Here is a 14,203-nt window from a genome sequence, read left to right on the forward strand (position 1 = left end):
AGAATTATAAAGTCGACTCAAGAATCTACTAAATCACGTTGTATAATGGATCTTAAAGTTAAAACAAAAAAAAATCTGATGGTTTTATTAAAACATCACAGGGAAATGATCATATTATTCAATTGATCTATGATTAAGAAGTAATATTATAAAACCATAAGAACTACAATTAAAAAGTGATCTTAACGATCTGCTCATATACAACTTATATACATATTAAGATCATATTAACAATGACTAACGGCCTTAAGGTTTTAGCAAACAACTAGTGATCTTAAGGTTCCACAAATACATAAACAAAAAGGGAAGCAGTGATCATTTCATGCAGCGATTTTCATGATCTTCTAAAGTGAAGAAGTGATTCTTTTATAACACACATGGGAAATGATATATTAAAGTTTTTCTAAATCATGATTTGTTATGATCTTTTAAACTATGATTGCAAAGCGTTCTAATGGTCTATTAATTCACGATAGATAAGAAATCTTAAATAAATAAAAAAAGGAGCAATTATCATGATCTGATAAGATTCTTTTAGGACACACATGGGAAATTATATATTAAAGTTTTTCTAAACCATTATCTTTTATGATCTTCTAAACTATGATTGCGTAGTGTTCTAATGATCTATTAAACCACGATAGATAAGAAGTGATCAAGATCTGATCATAAGATTCTTTTAGAACACACATGGGAAATTATATATTAAATTTTTTGTCCACCATGATCTGTTATGATCTTCTAAACCATGATTGCGTAGTGTTCTAATGATCTATTAAACCACGAAAGATAAGAAATCTTAAATAATAACTTATGTTTAGAAAGTGATCAAATCACGGTTAAGAAGTGATCTTATATTCTAATGAATATACAACTAAGAAGTGATCTTGAATCACTATCGTTCCGCGATGAAAATGTAACCTTTAAGGGAACTTAAGGATCTAACAAACTACGTTTGTACGATAACTTAGTATTGCGACTGAGAAGTGACATAAAGGAATTAGCAAAGCGCATTTGATTAGTGATCTTAAGGTTTTATACTCCATTGATTGAGAACTGATCACCGATGTTAATGTATTTGTAAATCAAGATTATAAACAGATTTTAAAGTTTTACAAAACCACAGTTGATAATTGATCTTAAGGAACTAACATACGACGACTAATGAAAGACTTTTAAGTTTTCCTAAACCACCATTCAGAAGATTTTATTATTTCAAAATTGGGTAATGGGTTTTTAAGTAATCCTTAGGGTATTCCAAACCACGATTACATAATGTTCCATTGAAATCACTATTAAAGTGATCTTTTTTACCAAAATATAATTGCAAAGTGAAATTATAAATTTACGATTACGAAGTGAGAAGTATTCAAGAATTTATCAGATCAGGATTAAGAACAATTCTTAACATTTCTTAAACCACAGTTGAGAAGTGATCTTTAAGATTTTATTAAATTGCAATTGTAAAGATTTCTTATTATCTTATAAAGCCACGATTGAGAAGTGATATTAAGTAATCTAAAGATGTTATTAAAATACAATTGAGAAGTTCTATTTAGTTTTTATCTTCCTAACCACGGTTTTGGGATCCTAAAAACCACGATTGTTAAATGATTTTAGGGTTTTATTAAACTCTTGATTGGAAATTGATTAAAAGTTTTTTTCCTTAAAAAAAGTTTAATAAGTGATCTTAAGGGTCTTTTAAATCGACGAGTTCTTAATATCTTTAAACCAAGTTTTGTAAAGTTATCCTACGTTTCTGTATTACAATGGATAAGTGATCTTAAGAATTTTTCTAACCAGGGTTTTGGAAAGTGATCATAAGGATTTAATTCAAAATGGAAATGTGAGAAAAAATCTTATTATCTCATGAAGCCATGACTTAGAAATGATCATATGATTTCATTAAACCTTAATTCAGAATCATAAGGATTTACAAAATCGATATTGAAGAAGTGATCTTAGGTTTTATTCTAAGATGGAAATGATCGGAAGTTTTTACCACAGTACATTGAAAAATATCTTATTACCTTATGAAACCATAATAGAGAACTGATCTTAAGGTTTTAACCCAATTAGCAGTTATGTTTATATATAGTTTAATGGCAACTCTGACGTTTTTGTTAATTTATAAACAACTGTGCCGTTTACAGTCGATCTTTAACTAAATCATGTGCATAAACTTCCCCACATACATACATACATACATACATACATATATTTGGACGTCTTTAGACACATAAAACTACCTGTGGTTACTTACTAGGAAATAGGCAACAGTCAGAACCTGAAACGAAACAAAAAGTGGAGAAAAAAAACGTACAATGAAAACAAGAAACAACCGCTTAAGAAAATTAGCAAAAAGTAAAACAAACCGACAGACAAACCAACAAACAGTCGGTTTGTATAAGAAAGAGAGTATAAATCGATAATGATCATAATGACTATGATGACGACAATAAAACTAGAATTAACTTGTGTTCTTTTTTTAAAACAAATCCAAAAAAAAGAAATGCTAGAGGTTTGAGTGTTTGTTTAGTTATATCCTCTTTCAGAACTTGTATAGGGGACAGACAGTTCTATATGATCTATGTAAGTTGTTTCTACTTGTTGCTATCATTAAGTTTGTCGGTCTGTCTGTCTGTCCCTCCAAAAGTCTGTTGTTTTGTTTGTCAAATGTTCTTCTTATTCATTTGCCGGTCGCGTTGGTTATGCCGGATTCTCATAAAACGTGATCAAGGGTTTGTTTTTGCTTGAGTTCTTTTTTCGGTTTGTTTTATTTTCTTAACAAAATTCGTTGTTGTTTAAACCACGTAGTTTTGTAATTGTTTTTTTTTCAAATTACCTCTTTTTCTTTGTTTTTCTTCTTTGTTGTTTCAACACAAATTCGTTCCATGTTCAAAAACCCTTTTCTTCAGATTTTTAATCTTGTTTTTTTACTGTTTCGTTCATGATCATTACTCTATGTGTAAATGATCATTAGTTGTATGTCATTATCAGGGAAACCAAAATATGCAAATGCATGTTTTTTGTGGTGCGTCGTATGGACTCATGGATAAGATATTTATACGTTTCAGACCAATTTAAGAATTTTGGCATCGATTTGTTAGAGCATATTTTTGCATATTTTACCCTCTTTTTCGTTTTTGTACATTTTCAAAACTTTATTTAAAAAAAATAAAATTCAATTTTTTATTTTTAATTTTTCAGCCTATTTTACAATTTTGAAAAAAATTCGTTTGTAGAACTTAAAAACTGCAAAAAATACATTACTCTCACGAAAACCAATGTTATAGTTTTTTGTTCAATAAAGCATTACATTTTAAATCAGACATAAAACCTATTACTTTTGATTTCATGAGACCAATCCATTTTTATAGTTTAAAAAACTAATTATTGGAATTTATGACAACACCGATTAAAATGTCAGTTTAGAAGCTATGAATAAAATTGGTAGAAATGTGTCAAACTTTGTCGTTTGAAATATGTTTTTTGGGGTCCAAATGGTTTCATGTTATTTATTGGTTATCTGAACGTAAAACGGAATTCTATTAAACTAGTTCTTCAAACTATGAGATGAATCAATTATAAAAAATCTTGTAGGATGAAATATGACACTAAACATTTATTATTTCATTACAATTTCTGTCTTTTTGAGCTTTTCAATGTTAAATAATAATGAAAAATTTTATTTTTAGAGCATATTTTTTAAATTTTAAGAGTATATTTTGAGTTTTTTACGGCATATTTAAAGCGCTTAAAACACTTTTTTTAGAGCATGTTTTCGGTTTCCCTGGTCATTATTATCATGTTTAGTATATTATAATATTTGTTTTTGTTTTCTTTTTATAATCTTTTATTATTTATAATTTTGCAGTTGTGTTTTTTTTGTTCTTTTTGTGATGTTTTCTTCTTCTTTTTCTCCAGTGCAGAGACCCCAGATGTGTGTTAGTTTGTGTGTATGTATGTCTATCTGTCCTATATAGTGGTTTCCTCTTATAGTCCAGTATTTGTTGAATTATAATGTGCAAAATGTTCCAGCAAAAGAACAAAAAAAAAGAAGATTAAAAAGAGGGGAGCGGTTTAGTGTGTGTTTGAAAAATCACAGTTTTATTTGCAGCTGTTTTTATGTGCCTTCATTATTTTCTTTATTTTATCAGCTGACCAGGTTAATTAATGGCATTAAGGTGATCGTAAGATTTGTCAAATTGTAATTTGATGTTAAGAGTTTAGATGTTATTCATTTTAAAAATTTTGTATATATTTAAGGTAAATGAAGAACAATAAATTGGTTACATTAGTCGCGTGGTTTTCGTGAAGCTTTAAATGATCGAACAAGATCACTTTTTGCGAGAGAATTTTAGAAAAGAAGAAATTATATTTTCACAAATCTTTTATGAATAAAGAGATTAACTATTGTTGTAGTGTGAATCTTCAAGATCACAAAAATTAACTAAAAACCTCAATTTTATGCTTCTAAAACCCGCACAATGATGGAGAAGACATTCCAATTTTTCTCTATCTTTATTATTGAAACGTCGGTAATCCCAAAAACAAATTTCATGTAGATCCTTCTAAAGAAAAAAGATGTGAGATCGCCAAATGACGATCATAACATTCTGATTGAAAAAAAAACATTACCAGTATATTGTCGATAGAAAGTTCAGAGTCTTAATGTTTCCATGGAGCTACCAGAAACCGAACCATTCGACGATCATTACATTCTGATTGAAAAAAACTTGGCGATAGAAAGTCAAGAGACTAAATGTTTCTATCGAGCTACCAGATACCAAACTATAATAAAGTTTCCATGTCCACGTCATTATTGAAATTTCTATTGAAGACATTAGTGAAACTTCTGTAGGTCTTGATTAGTTTGGGAGCCAAATGTGTGCCGAAAATTTTAGCAATATTTTGACTACATGATTCTGAATGATCCTGATCATTTCAGGCAACAAATGTGTGCCGAAGAAATTAAAAGACATTATCAATATATTGTCGATAGAAAGCTGGAAGACTAAATGTTTCCATCGGGCTACCAGAAACCGAACCATAATAAAGTTTCCATATCCATGTCAATATTGAAAACTTTATAGGAACTTCAGAAGCTTGTATTCAGTTCAGGAGCCAAATGTGGGCTGAGGATTTTAAGCAATTTTTTGACTACATGACTTCTGTAGGTAATGTTCAGTTCTGGCACCAAAAATGTGACGAAGATTTTGGCCCTTTTTGGTCTACATGACTTCCAGTTTCTAAAGAGCTGTCAGTGATCATATATATAAGAAAAATCTGAAATTAAATCATGCTAAAGATCGGTATATAACTGTATCACGGCTTAAAGTATGGCGTAATTTAGACCCTTCGATGCTTCGATATTAGGTCTTTATTTGGAATATTTGTTGCATTAATTGCTGATCTTATTCTATGTATACGATATTATTAGATTTAGCTTAAATACTAGTTTTTGTTTGGGCATTGTAAACTCGATTGAAAGTCTATTTATTACCTTTGAAATCTTAATTATATGACGTAATTTAGATTCTCCGAAACTTTAATCTTAGGTCTTAATTTTTAATATTTATTGCATCAATTACTGATCTTAACTTAGAGACTTTGCGGTTTCTGACATTTGGTCTCCGTCTCTGGGCCTTTAGTAGCTTTATTCATAGTTCCAATTTTAGATCTTTAGCACTATTAAATGTAGATCTTCCCCTCTCTGCAGCGTTTGTAGATTTTACTGTAGGTCTTTTATTGGAACCTAAGTAGCTTCGATCGTGATTTGTCGCTTTGCATTAATCCTATAGCTTTTTATTCTTAACTTGGTCCTGTTTTAGATTTAATACAAAATATTGATTCAGAATGATTTCTAGCACAATCATAAGTCCTAACAAAGGAACTAAAACCTTTGTTAGGACTTTCTTTTGAATATTTGTTGCTTCAAATATAGGTCTGTGTTTAGCTTCAATTTAAGGTCTTTATTTGCAGTTTCAATCTTACTTACAAAATATTGATTCAGACTGATTTCCAGCACGATCATAAGCCTGTTTTGGTTCCTTTTTTTAGAACTATCTTTGGAATATATGTTGCTTCAAATATATGTCTGTGTTTAGCTTCAATTTAAGGTCTTTGTCTCTATTTAGAATCATTGAATCGTTGGTCTTTCTCTGGAGCTTCAGTTTCAGTTCCTTTGTAGTTTTAATCGTATGTACTTACTAACTCAACACTTAATCTTATCTAGACTAGGGTACCATTAAACAGCGATTACAAAACAATGAAAAACCACTTCCTAATTTTCGAATACTACACAACAATTACAACATAAAAGCGCAATTCAAGTAACATTTTCAGAAATTTAAAATTCATATCAATTTTACTACTTCTTCCTCTCTTTCGCTCTCAATCAATTTAATATTCCTCTTGTTCAAAAAGAAAAAAACCCGATCCAAAAAGGTACAAAGTCCACATAAATCTTACAAAGAAAAGTACAAACAAACAAATCAAAACATTTTACAACAAGTACTATATACTTTCCAACTCATAACAAGTTTAATGCATGACTACACAAACCGATCGTATAAGTTTTTGAGAAGACAAAAAAAAAAACGTTTAAACAACTGCTACATGCAACATACACAAGTTGCATGTAAGCTTAAAAACTTAGAAAAAAACCAGACTTGTGTCTTTTCAAAAAAAAAAGCTGGGCTTTTGTGATGATTCATCCTGCAGTTCCAGAGTTAGTTGTTGTACGAGTAGAAATTGATCTGGCGCAAAACTAACATGTAAACAAAAAGCAGCCAAAGATTTTGTTTTCACAAACTGGTTTTCCAGTCGCTTTAAGTGGGTTAAGTTTATTAGTATTATGATACCACACATAGAGGAAAAACCATTTTAGCTAAAGCAACAGCAGGGAATCCAGGGTAAATGAAAAGTGATCGTATATGTGTTTTATTTTTAGGAAAGACTTTAGTGTAGTCCAAATGGAAATTGAGTAATAAATTATGCGTAAGTTGAGAAATAAATATGTACAAGTTTTATTTCCAAAATGTCTTTCAAAGTTATATATCAATTGTTTTTATGAATTATGCTAAAATTACCGTTAAAGGAAGTATTTCTCTAGAAGAAGTTTTAAATTAAAGATCATTTTTGATTTATTTTAGAAAGTTAGAATAGAAATGTAATAAAAAATTGCTGATTTTGAGAAATAGTAAAGAAAAGAAAAAGATTGGAGTTAGAGCGAGAGATAATGGACCAGTAACAGTACCGAAATCAGTAAACCAATACCGAAAATGTCAGATGATTTTTAATTAAGAAATGCTCGCTCTATTATGGGTTTAATAGGCTTCCAATTTTAGCTTCAACTTTTTAACTTAGACCCAATCATAAATTTGTTTCAGTTCCTAAATAACTTTAAACATAAAGCTTTATCTAGTCCTTTTAACATTTAAATTATAGGTCTTTTTTGGACTGTTTGTTGCCCCAATTGTTGGTCTTTCTATGAACGATTTGTAGTTTAAATTTTAGTAGAAATCTTAAATCTGTTTCAGTTCCTAAGTAACTTTAAACATAGAGCTTTATCTAGTCATTTTTAACATTTAAATTATAGGTCTTTATTTGGACTCTTTATTGCTTCAATTATTGGACTTTCCATGAACTATTTGTAGTTTTAATTCTAGTCTACAATTTCGTACGCCTTTATGTTTAATGGTAGGTCTTTGTTTGTTCTTTCGTATCATTAGGGGTCTATTTTTTGGTAGTAGTAGTGGTTCCGTAGTTGTCTCTTCGAAATATCAATCAAACCTCTCTTTGTACCATTTGATCCAACAATCATGGACTTAACTTTGGATTGTGTTAAGCTTTAATCATGTATTCATTTCTTCCAATATCTTCTTGATTTATAGCTTTTATCTTTGATCTTTTATACGATCATTAATATGATCAAATAAACGATTCTTTCTGATGATGTAATAGTATTTTAAATTCAATATTTTCTTTCTTTCTATTATATCTTAATAAAACCTTTAACAAACTTCATTTTATTTAAAGATCAAAATAATGATCATCTTCTGATCATTTAATCGCTTTTTGTAAAACGTTTTCGTTTTTTTATACCCTACACCACTTTAGTGGGAAGGGTATATTGGGTTTGTGCTGATGTTTGTAACATACAAAAATATTCGTCCTATACCCACCTTAAAGTATACCAATCGGCTTAGAATCATTTTCTGAGTCGATTAAGCTATGTCCGTCCGTCCGTCCGTCTGGCTGGCTGTCCATGTAAACCTTGTGCGCAAAGTACAGCAATTTTTGTGCCCAAGGACGAAGCCTATTGAAAATGGTTAAAATCGGTCGATTATTTCGACTAGCCCCCATACAACCGTACCCCCCAAATATGACCTTTTGGCTTATAATTAATTTAAATGATCCATTATGTTAACAAAAGTCGACAAAACTTAGTTTTATACAACTTTAAATGACACTTCCGATTTTTGTAATGATCGGGCTTCATTTGACCCTCTCACCCATACAAACTCCCCTTCAGAAAATGACTTAAAGGTCAAAATTCACTTAAAAACACTTTTAAATTCTACATAAATAATATTGAAGAAGACTTAACTCCCCCTACCAACATTTTTAAGGATAGGGCCATATTTTGCCCTACTCCCCTTTAAGCCCTCTTAAAAAAAATCTCTTTTTTGGCAAAAAAAAGTCAAAATATTCCGAAATAAAGATAAAAATATAACCAAATGCTTTATTTTTTTTTAAATAATCCCCATTTTTAACATACATACTGACTGGTGTAGGTTATCATATGGTCGGCTACGCCCTACTATACATTCATACTTGTTTAATGCTGATCTTCTTCTGGTTTTATTTTCTTTTGTTAAAGAGTTATAGATTTAAATGTGTAATTTGAGATGAAATCAAAATTTATTCAATTGTATTGTTTTGTTAAACCGATCTTTTTATTATTAAGATTTAAAATTTTGTTGGAGTTTTTTTTTTAATAATAATGATGATTGATTGGTTAAAGTTTATAAGACGACTCTGCTACAATTGATTAATTTTAATTGGTTTAAAGAAATGGCTAGAGATCTGGATTTAAAGTAATTATGATGAGAAAATGCTTTTTTTTGTAAAGGAGATAAAAGATAAGTTAATAAGACAAAGGTCAAATTTCAAGGTTTTTTATTTGAGAAAGAAAATTAAAAGTAAATTTTATTTTTTTAGAATTTATTTATTAACTTAAAAGTTGAATAAAAAGTTAATATTTATAGTTAATAATAAGATAGTTTATAACATTAACTTTTATGAAAAGTAAATTTTTTATTAAAATTATTAATAGAATTTTTTAAAAAATTCTCTTAAGTTTTAATAAAATCCTAAAAAAATCCTTTTAAAATTTTTCACAATAACTTTAATCAAGTCATTAGTTAAGTGATAACTTTAAGATTTATTAAAAATTTTATTATTTTTTTTTTATTTTATTATTTCAAAATAATTGAATTGTTAAATTTATTCACACAATTCATATTTGTTCTGCATTGTCTTTGACAAAATTAATAATTCATTATTGTCTGCCACTAAAACAAACAATATTTAATAATTTTGTTTCAAAAAAAAAACGTGACTTTTAAATCAAAATATAAAACAGATTTCAATCATAAAATATCATTCACTTCGACACTTATTTATTCCAATGAAAGAGTAATTTATGTTTATTTAATGTTAATAATAATGATTTTAATTTATTAACAAATTCTTTTTAATAAATTTTATAAAAAAAACATATTTTTATATTTTTGCAAATAAATTCATTTTAATTTAAATTCCTCTTTTTCACTAGAAATAAATTATTATCTTATTACATCATTTAGAAAAAATTTTTTCTCATCTTTATTAACAATTAAAATCTTGTATTTGTTGTTGATTTAACATGCCTCTAGTCACATTATCTTGTTTAAACTTATAGAATTAAACAAAATAATTGAAATTAAAATCTTAGTTTGTCTTTAGTTGGGTTTATAATTTATGAGGTCTGTCTGTCTGTCTGTCTGTCTGTCTGTCTTTCTGTCGTAATTTAGAATTTCTTTCTTTAGAAAGTCTTATCTTGTATACAAAATGTATTTTTTTTCTTGTTTGTCTTTTTACAATTAAATCGTTTTAATGTTTAAATAATGATAGTAATGTTTTCCTTTCTTTTTAGTAATTTCTTTAAATAATTGCTGATTTCTTTTGAAAAACAGGAAATATAAACAAAAATATGTTTTCTAATAACAGAATTTGCTTGCACGATGAATAACAAATTGTCCAATGCAAAGACTATATACAAGACTATAGACTAGACTATAGGCTAGACTATATACTAGACTATTGACTAGACTATTGACTAGACTATAGACTAGACTATAGACTAGACTATAGACTAGACTATAGACTAGACTATAGACTAGACTATAGACTAGACTATAGACTAGACTATAGACTAGACTATATACTAGACTATAGACTAGACTATAGACTAGACTATAGACTAGACTATAGACTAGACTATAGACTAGACTATAGACTATACAATAAACTAGACTGCAGACTAGGCAATAGGCTATACTGTAGATTAGACTATAGACTAGATTATAAACTATATTATAGACTATAGATTTGACTATAAACTAGACTAAAGACAAGATTATAGACTAGACTATATACTAGACTATAGACTAGACTATAAACTAGAATATAGACTAGACTATAGACTAGAATATAGACTAGAATATAGACTAGACTATATAATATATCATAGACTAAACTACAGACTAGATTATAGACTAAACTACAAACTAGACTATAGACTAGATGAAAAACCAAGACTATAGACTAGACTATAAATTGGACTATTGACTAGACTATAAATTAGACTATTGACTAGACTATAGACTATACTATTTACTAGACAATAGACTAGACTATTGACTAGACAATAGACTAGACTATTGACTAGACAATAGACTAGATTATAAATTAGACTATGGGCTAGACTATAGACTAGACTTTAGGCTGGACTATAGACTAGACTTAAGGCTTGACTTTTTACTAGACTATAGAGTAGACTATAAACTAGACTACAGAAGAGACTATATATTTGTATGTCTCTATATTGCATAATGTTGTAATCAAAGTTTGTTACTATTTTAGCTTTATTTAGCAGTTATTTGATTTAGTACCATTTTTGCTTAAATTTAGTTCCAATTGTAGCACTTTATTAAATATCTTTTTAAACTTTAATAAAAAATTATTTTTTTTCTCTTATTTTTCCAGGTACGTAAATTTTGATATTATAATTTTATAACTTGAACAAATTTAAACACAACAGATAAGTATAAAACTATGACATTTAATAACTCAATTAAAAATATTTAAATTTATTTTTTTTACAATTAACCCCTCCTCCCAATATACCCACTTATATAAAACCCCTTTGGCTATTTGTTGAAAAAAGAAAGAAAACAAATTGCTTTTCAAATTAAATCTTTTTGTTTAGAAATTTATTCAACAACTAATTAAAAATTATAGCCAATTTCCATTTTAATTTAAAATAAACAAATTAAAATATAAATATATTTACATTAAATAAAGTTTTCTATATACGTATTTTAAAACTTTTTACATTTTTGTAAAACCAATACCACCACGCCTTTGTTTAATTAAATATATCAAAATTAATTAATTTTTTTTTGTTGTTCTATTACAAACTGTTTTTTTTTTTGTAATTGTTTAAAACAAATGTGTGGTCTTAACTTGAACTGATAAAATATGAACTATATAAATTATATGTTTTTGTTGTTGTAGTCGAGTACCTGGTCTCAGTTGTTTATTTTAAGTTTTATATGCGGTTTCGTTTTTTTTTCTACTGGATTTGTTCTGGTTTTTTTTCTTCATATGAGGGCAATATGTTCTCTATATATGAGTCTTGTATAAAATGCGTTTTATTGTGTTAAGATATTATTAAAATTAAAGAAAGTGTTAAGTTTTTTATGGTTTTTACAAATTGTTTTTATAATTACTACGACAAACAATGTATACTCTGTATTAATGTATTTGTTGTTTGTTTAGTATACAATTTTCTGGATGTTTTTAATTAGGTTATCTTAAGCAGATTACATGATATGTTTTTGTGATAAAGGGGTAAAAGAAAGAAAATGAAAAAAATGGACTAATATTGTTAAAAACTATTTTGTTGGAAACTATCCAGCAAAAAAAGTACTTCCAAAGAAGCGAAAAATAAGTAGAATTTACTTCATGGAAGTACTAAAAAAGACCACAGGCTTGCCATAAGTGGATTTGTTTACCTTCTGTGGAAGTGATGTTGAATGACTTCCGAAGAAGCGAATACAAATGCAATTTCGCTTCCAAATAACTCCATGAAGACATGGCATTTTCAAAATGACTTCAAAAGTAGTGATTTTGAAATCAAATAAAAAAGATACCCTCTGACCAGAGATACAAGCCGAAACGGCTCAAATCGGCGGCGGCTGGCCGCCGGTAATATTTTTCAAGCCGCGCCGTCGTCGTCTTCTTTCGGCTCAAAAGCTAAGCCGGCTTAAACGTAGCCGCTGATAAAGATTGGAATCACATATGTATTTCGGAAAATAAATTCACCAATTTGAACGGAGTTGCCATTATTTTAAATTATTATTGCAAATTGAAAAGTGTTGCCACACAATATTTTGCTAATATTAAAATTGTTAATTTTTCTGCAGAAAAAACTTATATAGAGACAGGTTTCTATATAACAGACTATTATACAGAGATTTTTCAATATAATAAACGCTTATAAGGTTAATTTCCGAAGAAAAGTTTAAATTGTGCCGACAATTTAGTCGCCGCCGATATTTTCTATAATAAGCCGCCGCTAAAATGATTGCGCCGCCGTCGATCATTTTACATCGGCTTGTATCTCTGCCTCTGCCTCACTTTTTCAGGGTTTTTTTTTCAGTACTTCCATGGAGTATGTTCATGGAGTCTAAATGGTAAAAAACGCTCATTTTTAACAATGGATTGTTTTGATATTGGTAATTTTCTATTGGTTTTTTTCTCTGTGTATACATTTACTTGATACTATTTGAGCTCAATTGTAGCCTTTTACTTGGTACCATTTAAACTTCCATTGTAGGCTTTTAGTTGATACTATTTTAGTTTTAATTAAAGGCCCTTAGTTGGTACTACTCAATTTTCATATTACGAAACAAATGTTAATGGAACTTAGCTTTATCAAAAGTACTTTTTTTTATTATGTCATCAAAAGTACTTTTTTTTTAGTACAAATGTGTTATTATCTTACAAATTTATATTTTATAATAATTTGGATTTTTTTTGGCTTTGCCTACCATTTGGGAAATGGTGTTATTTTACATATACCAACAGACCTTCCCTGTAAAATACTTAAACAAATATCTCATTGTCACGTTTATTATATTTACACATGTATGTACATGAGTCTATAATAATAAGCAGGTTTTAAATATTAGCAAATTTATCAAAGTATAAAATAGTTCTAAGCAGACTTTTAATAGAATTAAATCTTCAAGATTTGTATTATTTTTTTGCCGTGAACTTAATAACAATTTTAATCGTAATTTAAAGGTCTTCATTTGGTACTTTTTTGTGTTTACATTTAGTGCTGTCCGTAAGTTTTAATTTAGCACCATTTAGCTTTAAATACTAATCATAATTTGGTATCCCCATCGCCAATAAAAGTGAACATTTTGTTCTCTTGAAATTTTCATTTCCCTTCAAGGGAAAATTGCTTTCGCAAACTTGTTGTGAACTATTCATTCACAATAGTTAATTTTGTATGGAACAGCAGTTTAATGTTTACAAAATTCCATCAACAAATTTCACAACAGGGGAATTTTTTTCACGACAAAAAAGTTAGTGAACGAAAAAAGTGAAAAGGGAACATTTTTCACGTGAAATGATTATTGGCGATACACCCCTATCTATATTTCGTTACATTTAAACTTAAGCTACGTTCGGACCTATGAATGTTTGACGAAAATTACGTGACCCCTAAACATTTAACATTATAAGCTTCATTGCAGGCCTTAATTTAGTAAAATATTAGCTTTCATTAAAGACCTTTTTTAGGTTCTCTTGTAGTATAAATTGTAGACATTTTAGTTCGAAAAGCAGGCCTTTATTTGGT

The 14,203-nt window shown here is 28.4% G+C and overlaps 1 protein-coding gene across 2 annotated transcripts in view; it reads left to right on the top strand.

Annotated features, from left to right (window-relative positions):
* Positions 1 to 14,203, top strand: part of LOC111683357 — a 39,642-nt gene that overhangs the window by 7,996 nt on the left and 17,443 nt on the right. Inside the window, exon 2 of one of the 2 annotated variants that reach the window (XM_046948256.1) lies at positions 11,317 to 11,462. The exons of the other annotated variant lie outside the window; for it this stretch is intronic. Coding sequence (XP_046804212.1) covers positions 11,317 to 11,324 — 8 coding nt within the window. The 3' untranslated portion in view covers positions 11,325 to 11,462. Of the gene's footprint in view, positions 1 to 11,316; positions 11,463 to 14,203 lie in introns of those variants that run through there. 2 annotated transcript variants of the gene reach the window in all.

This window comes from Lucilia cuprina, chromosome 4 (genome assembly GCF_022045245.1).
Source record: "Lucilia cuprina isolate Lc7/37 chromosome 4, ASM2204524v1, whole genome shotgun sequence".
NCBI classification, from domain to species: Eukaryota; Metazoa; Arthropoda; class Insecta; order Diptera; family Calliphoridae; genus Lucilia; species Lucilia cuprina.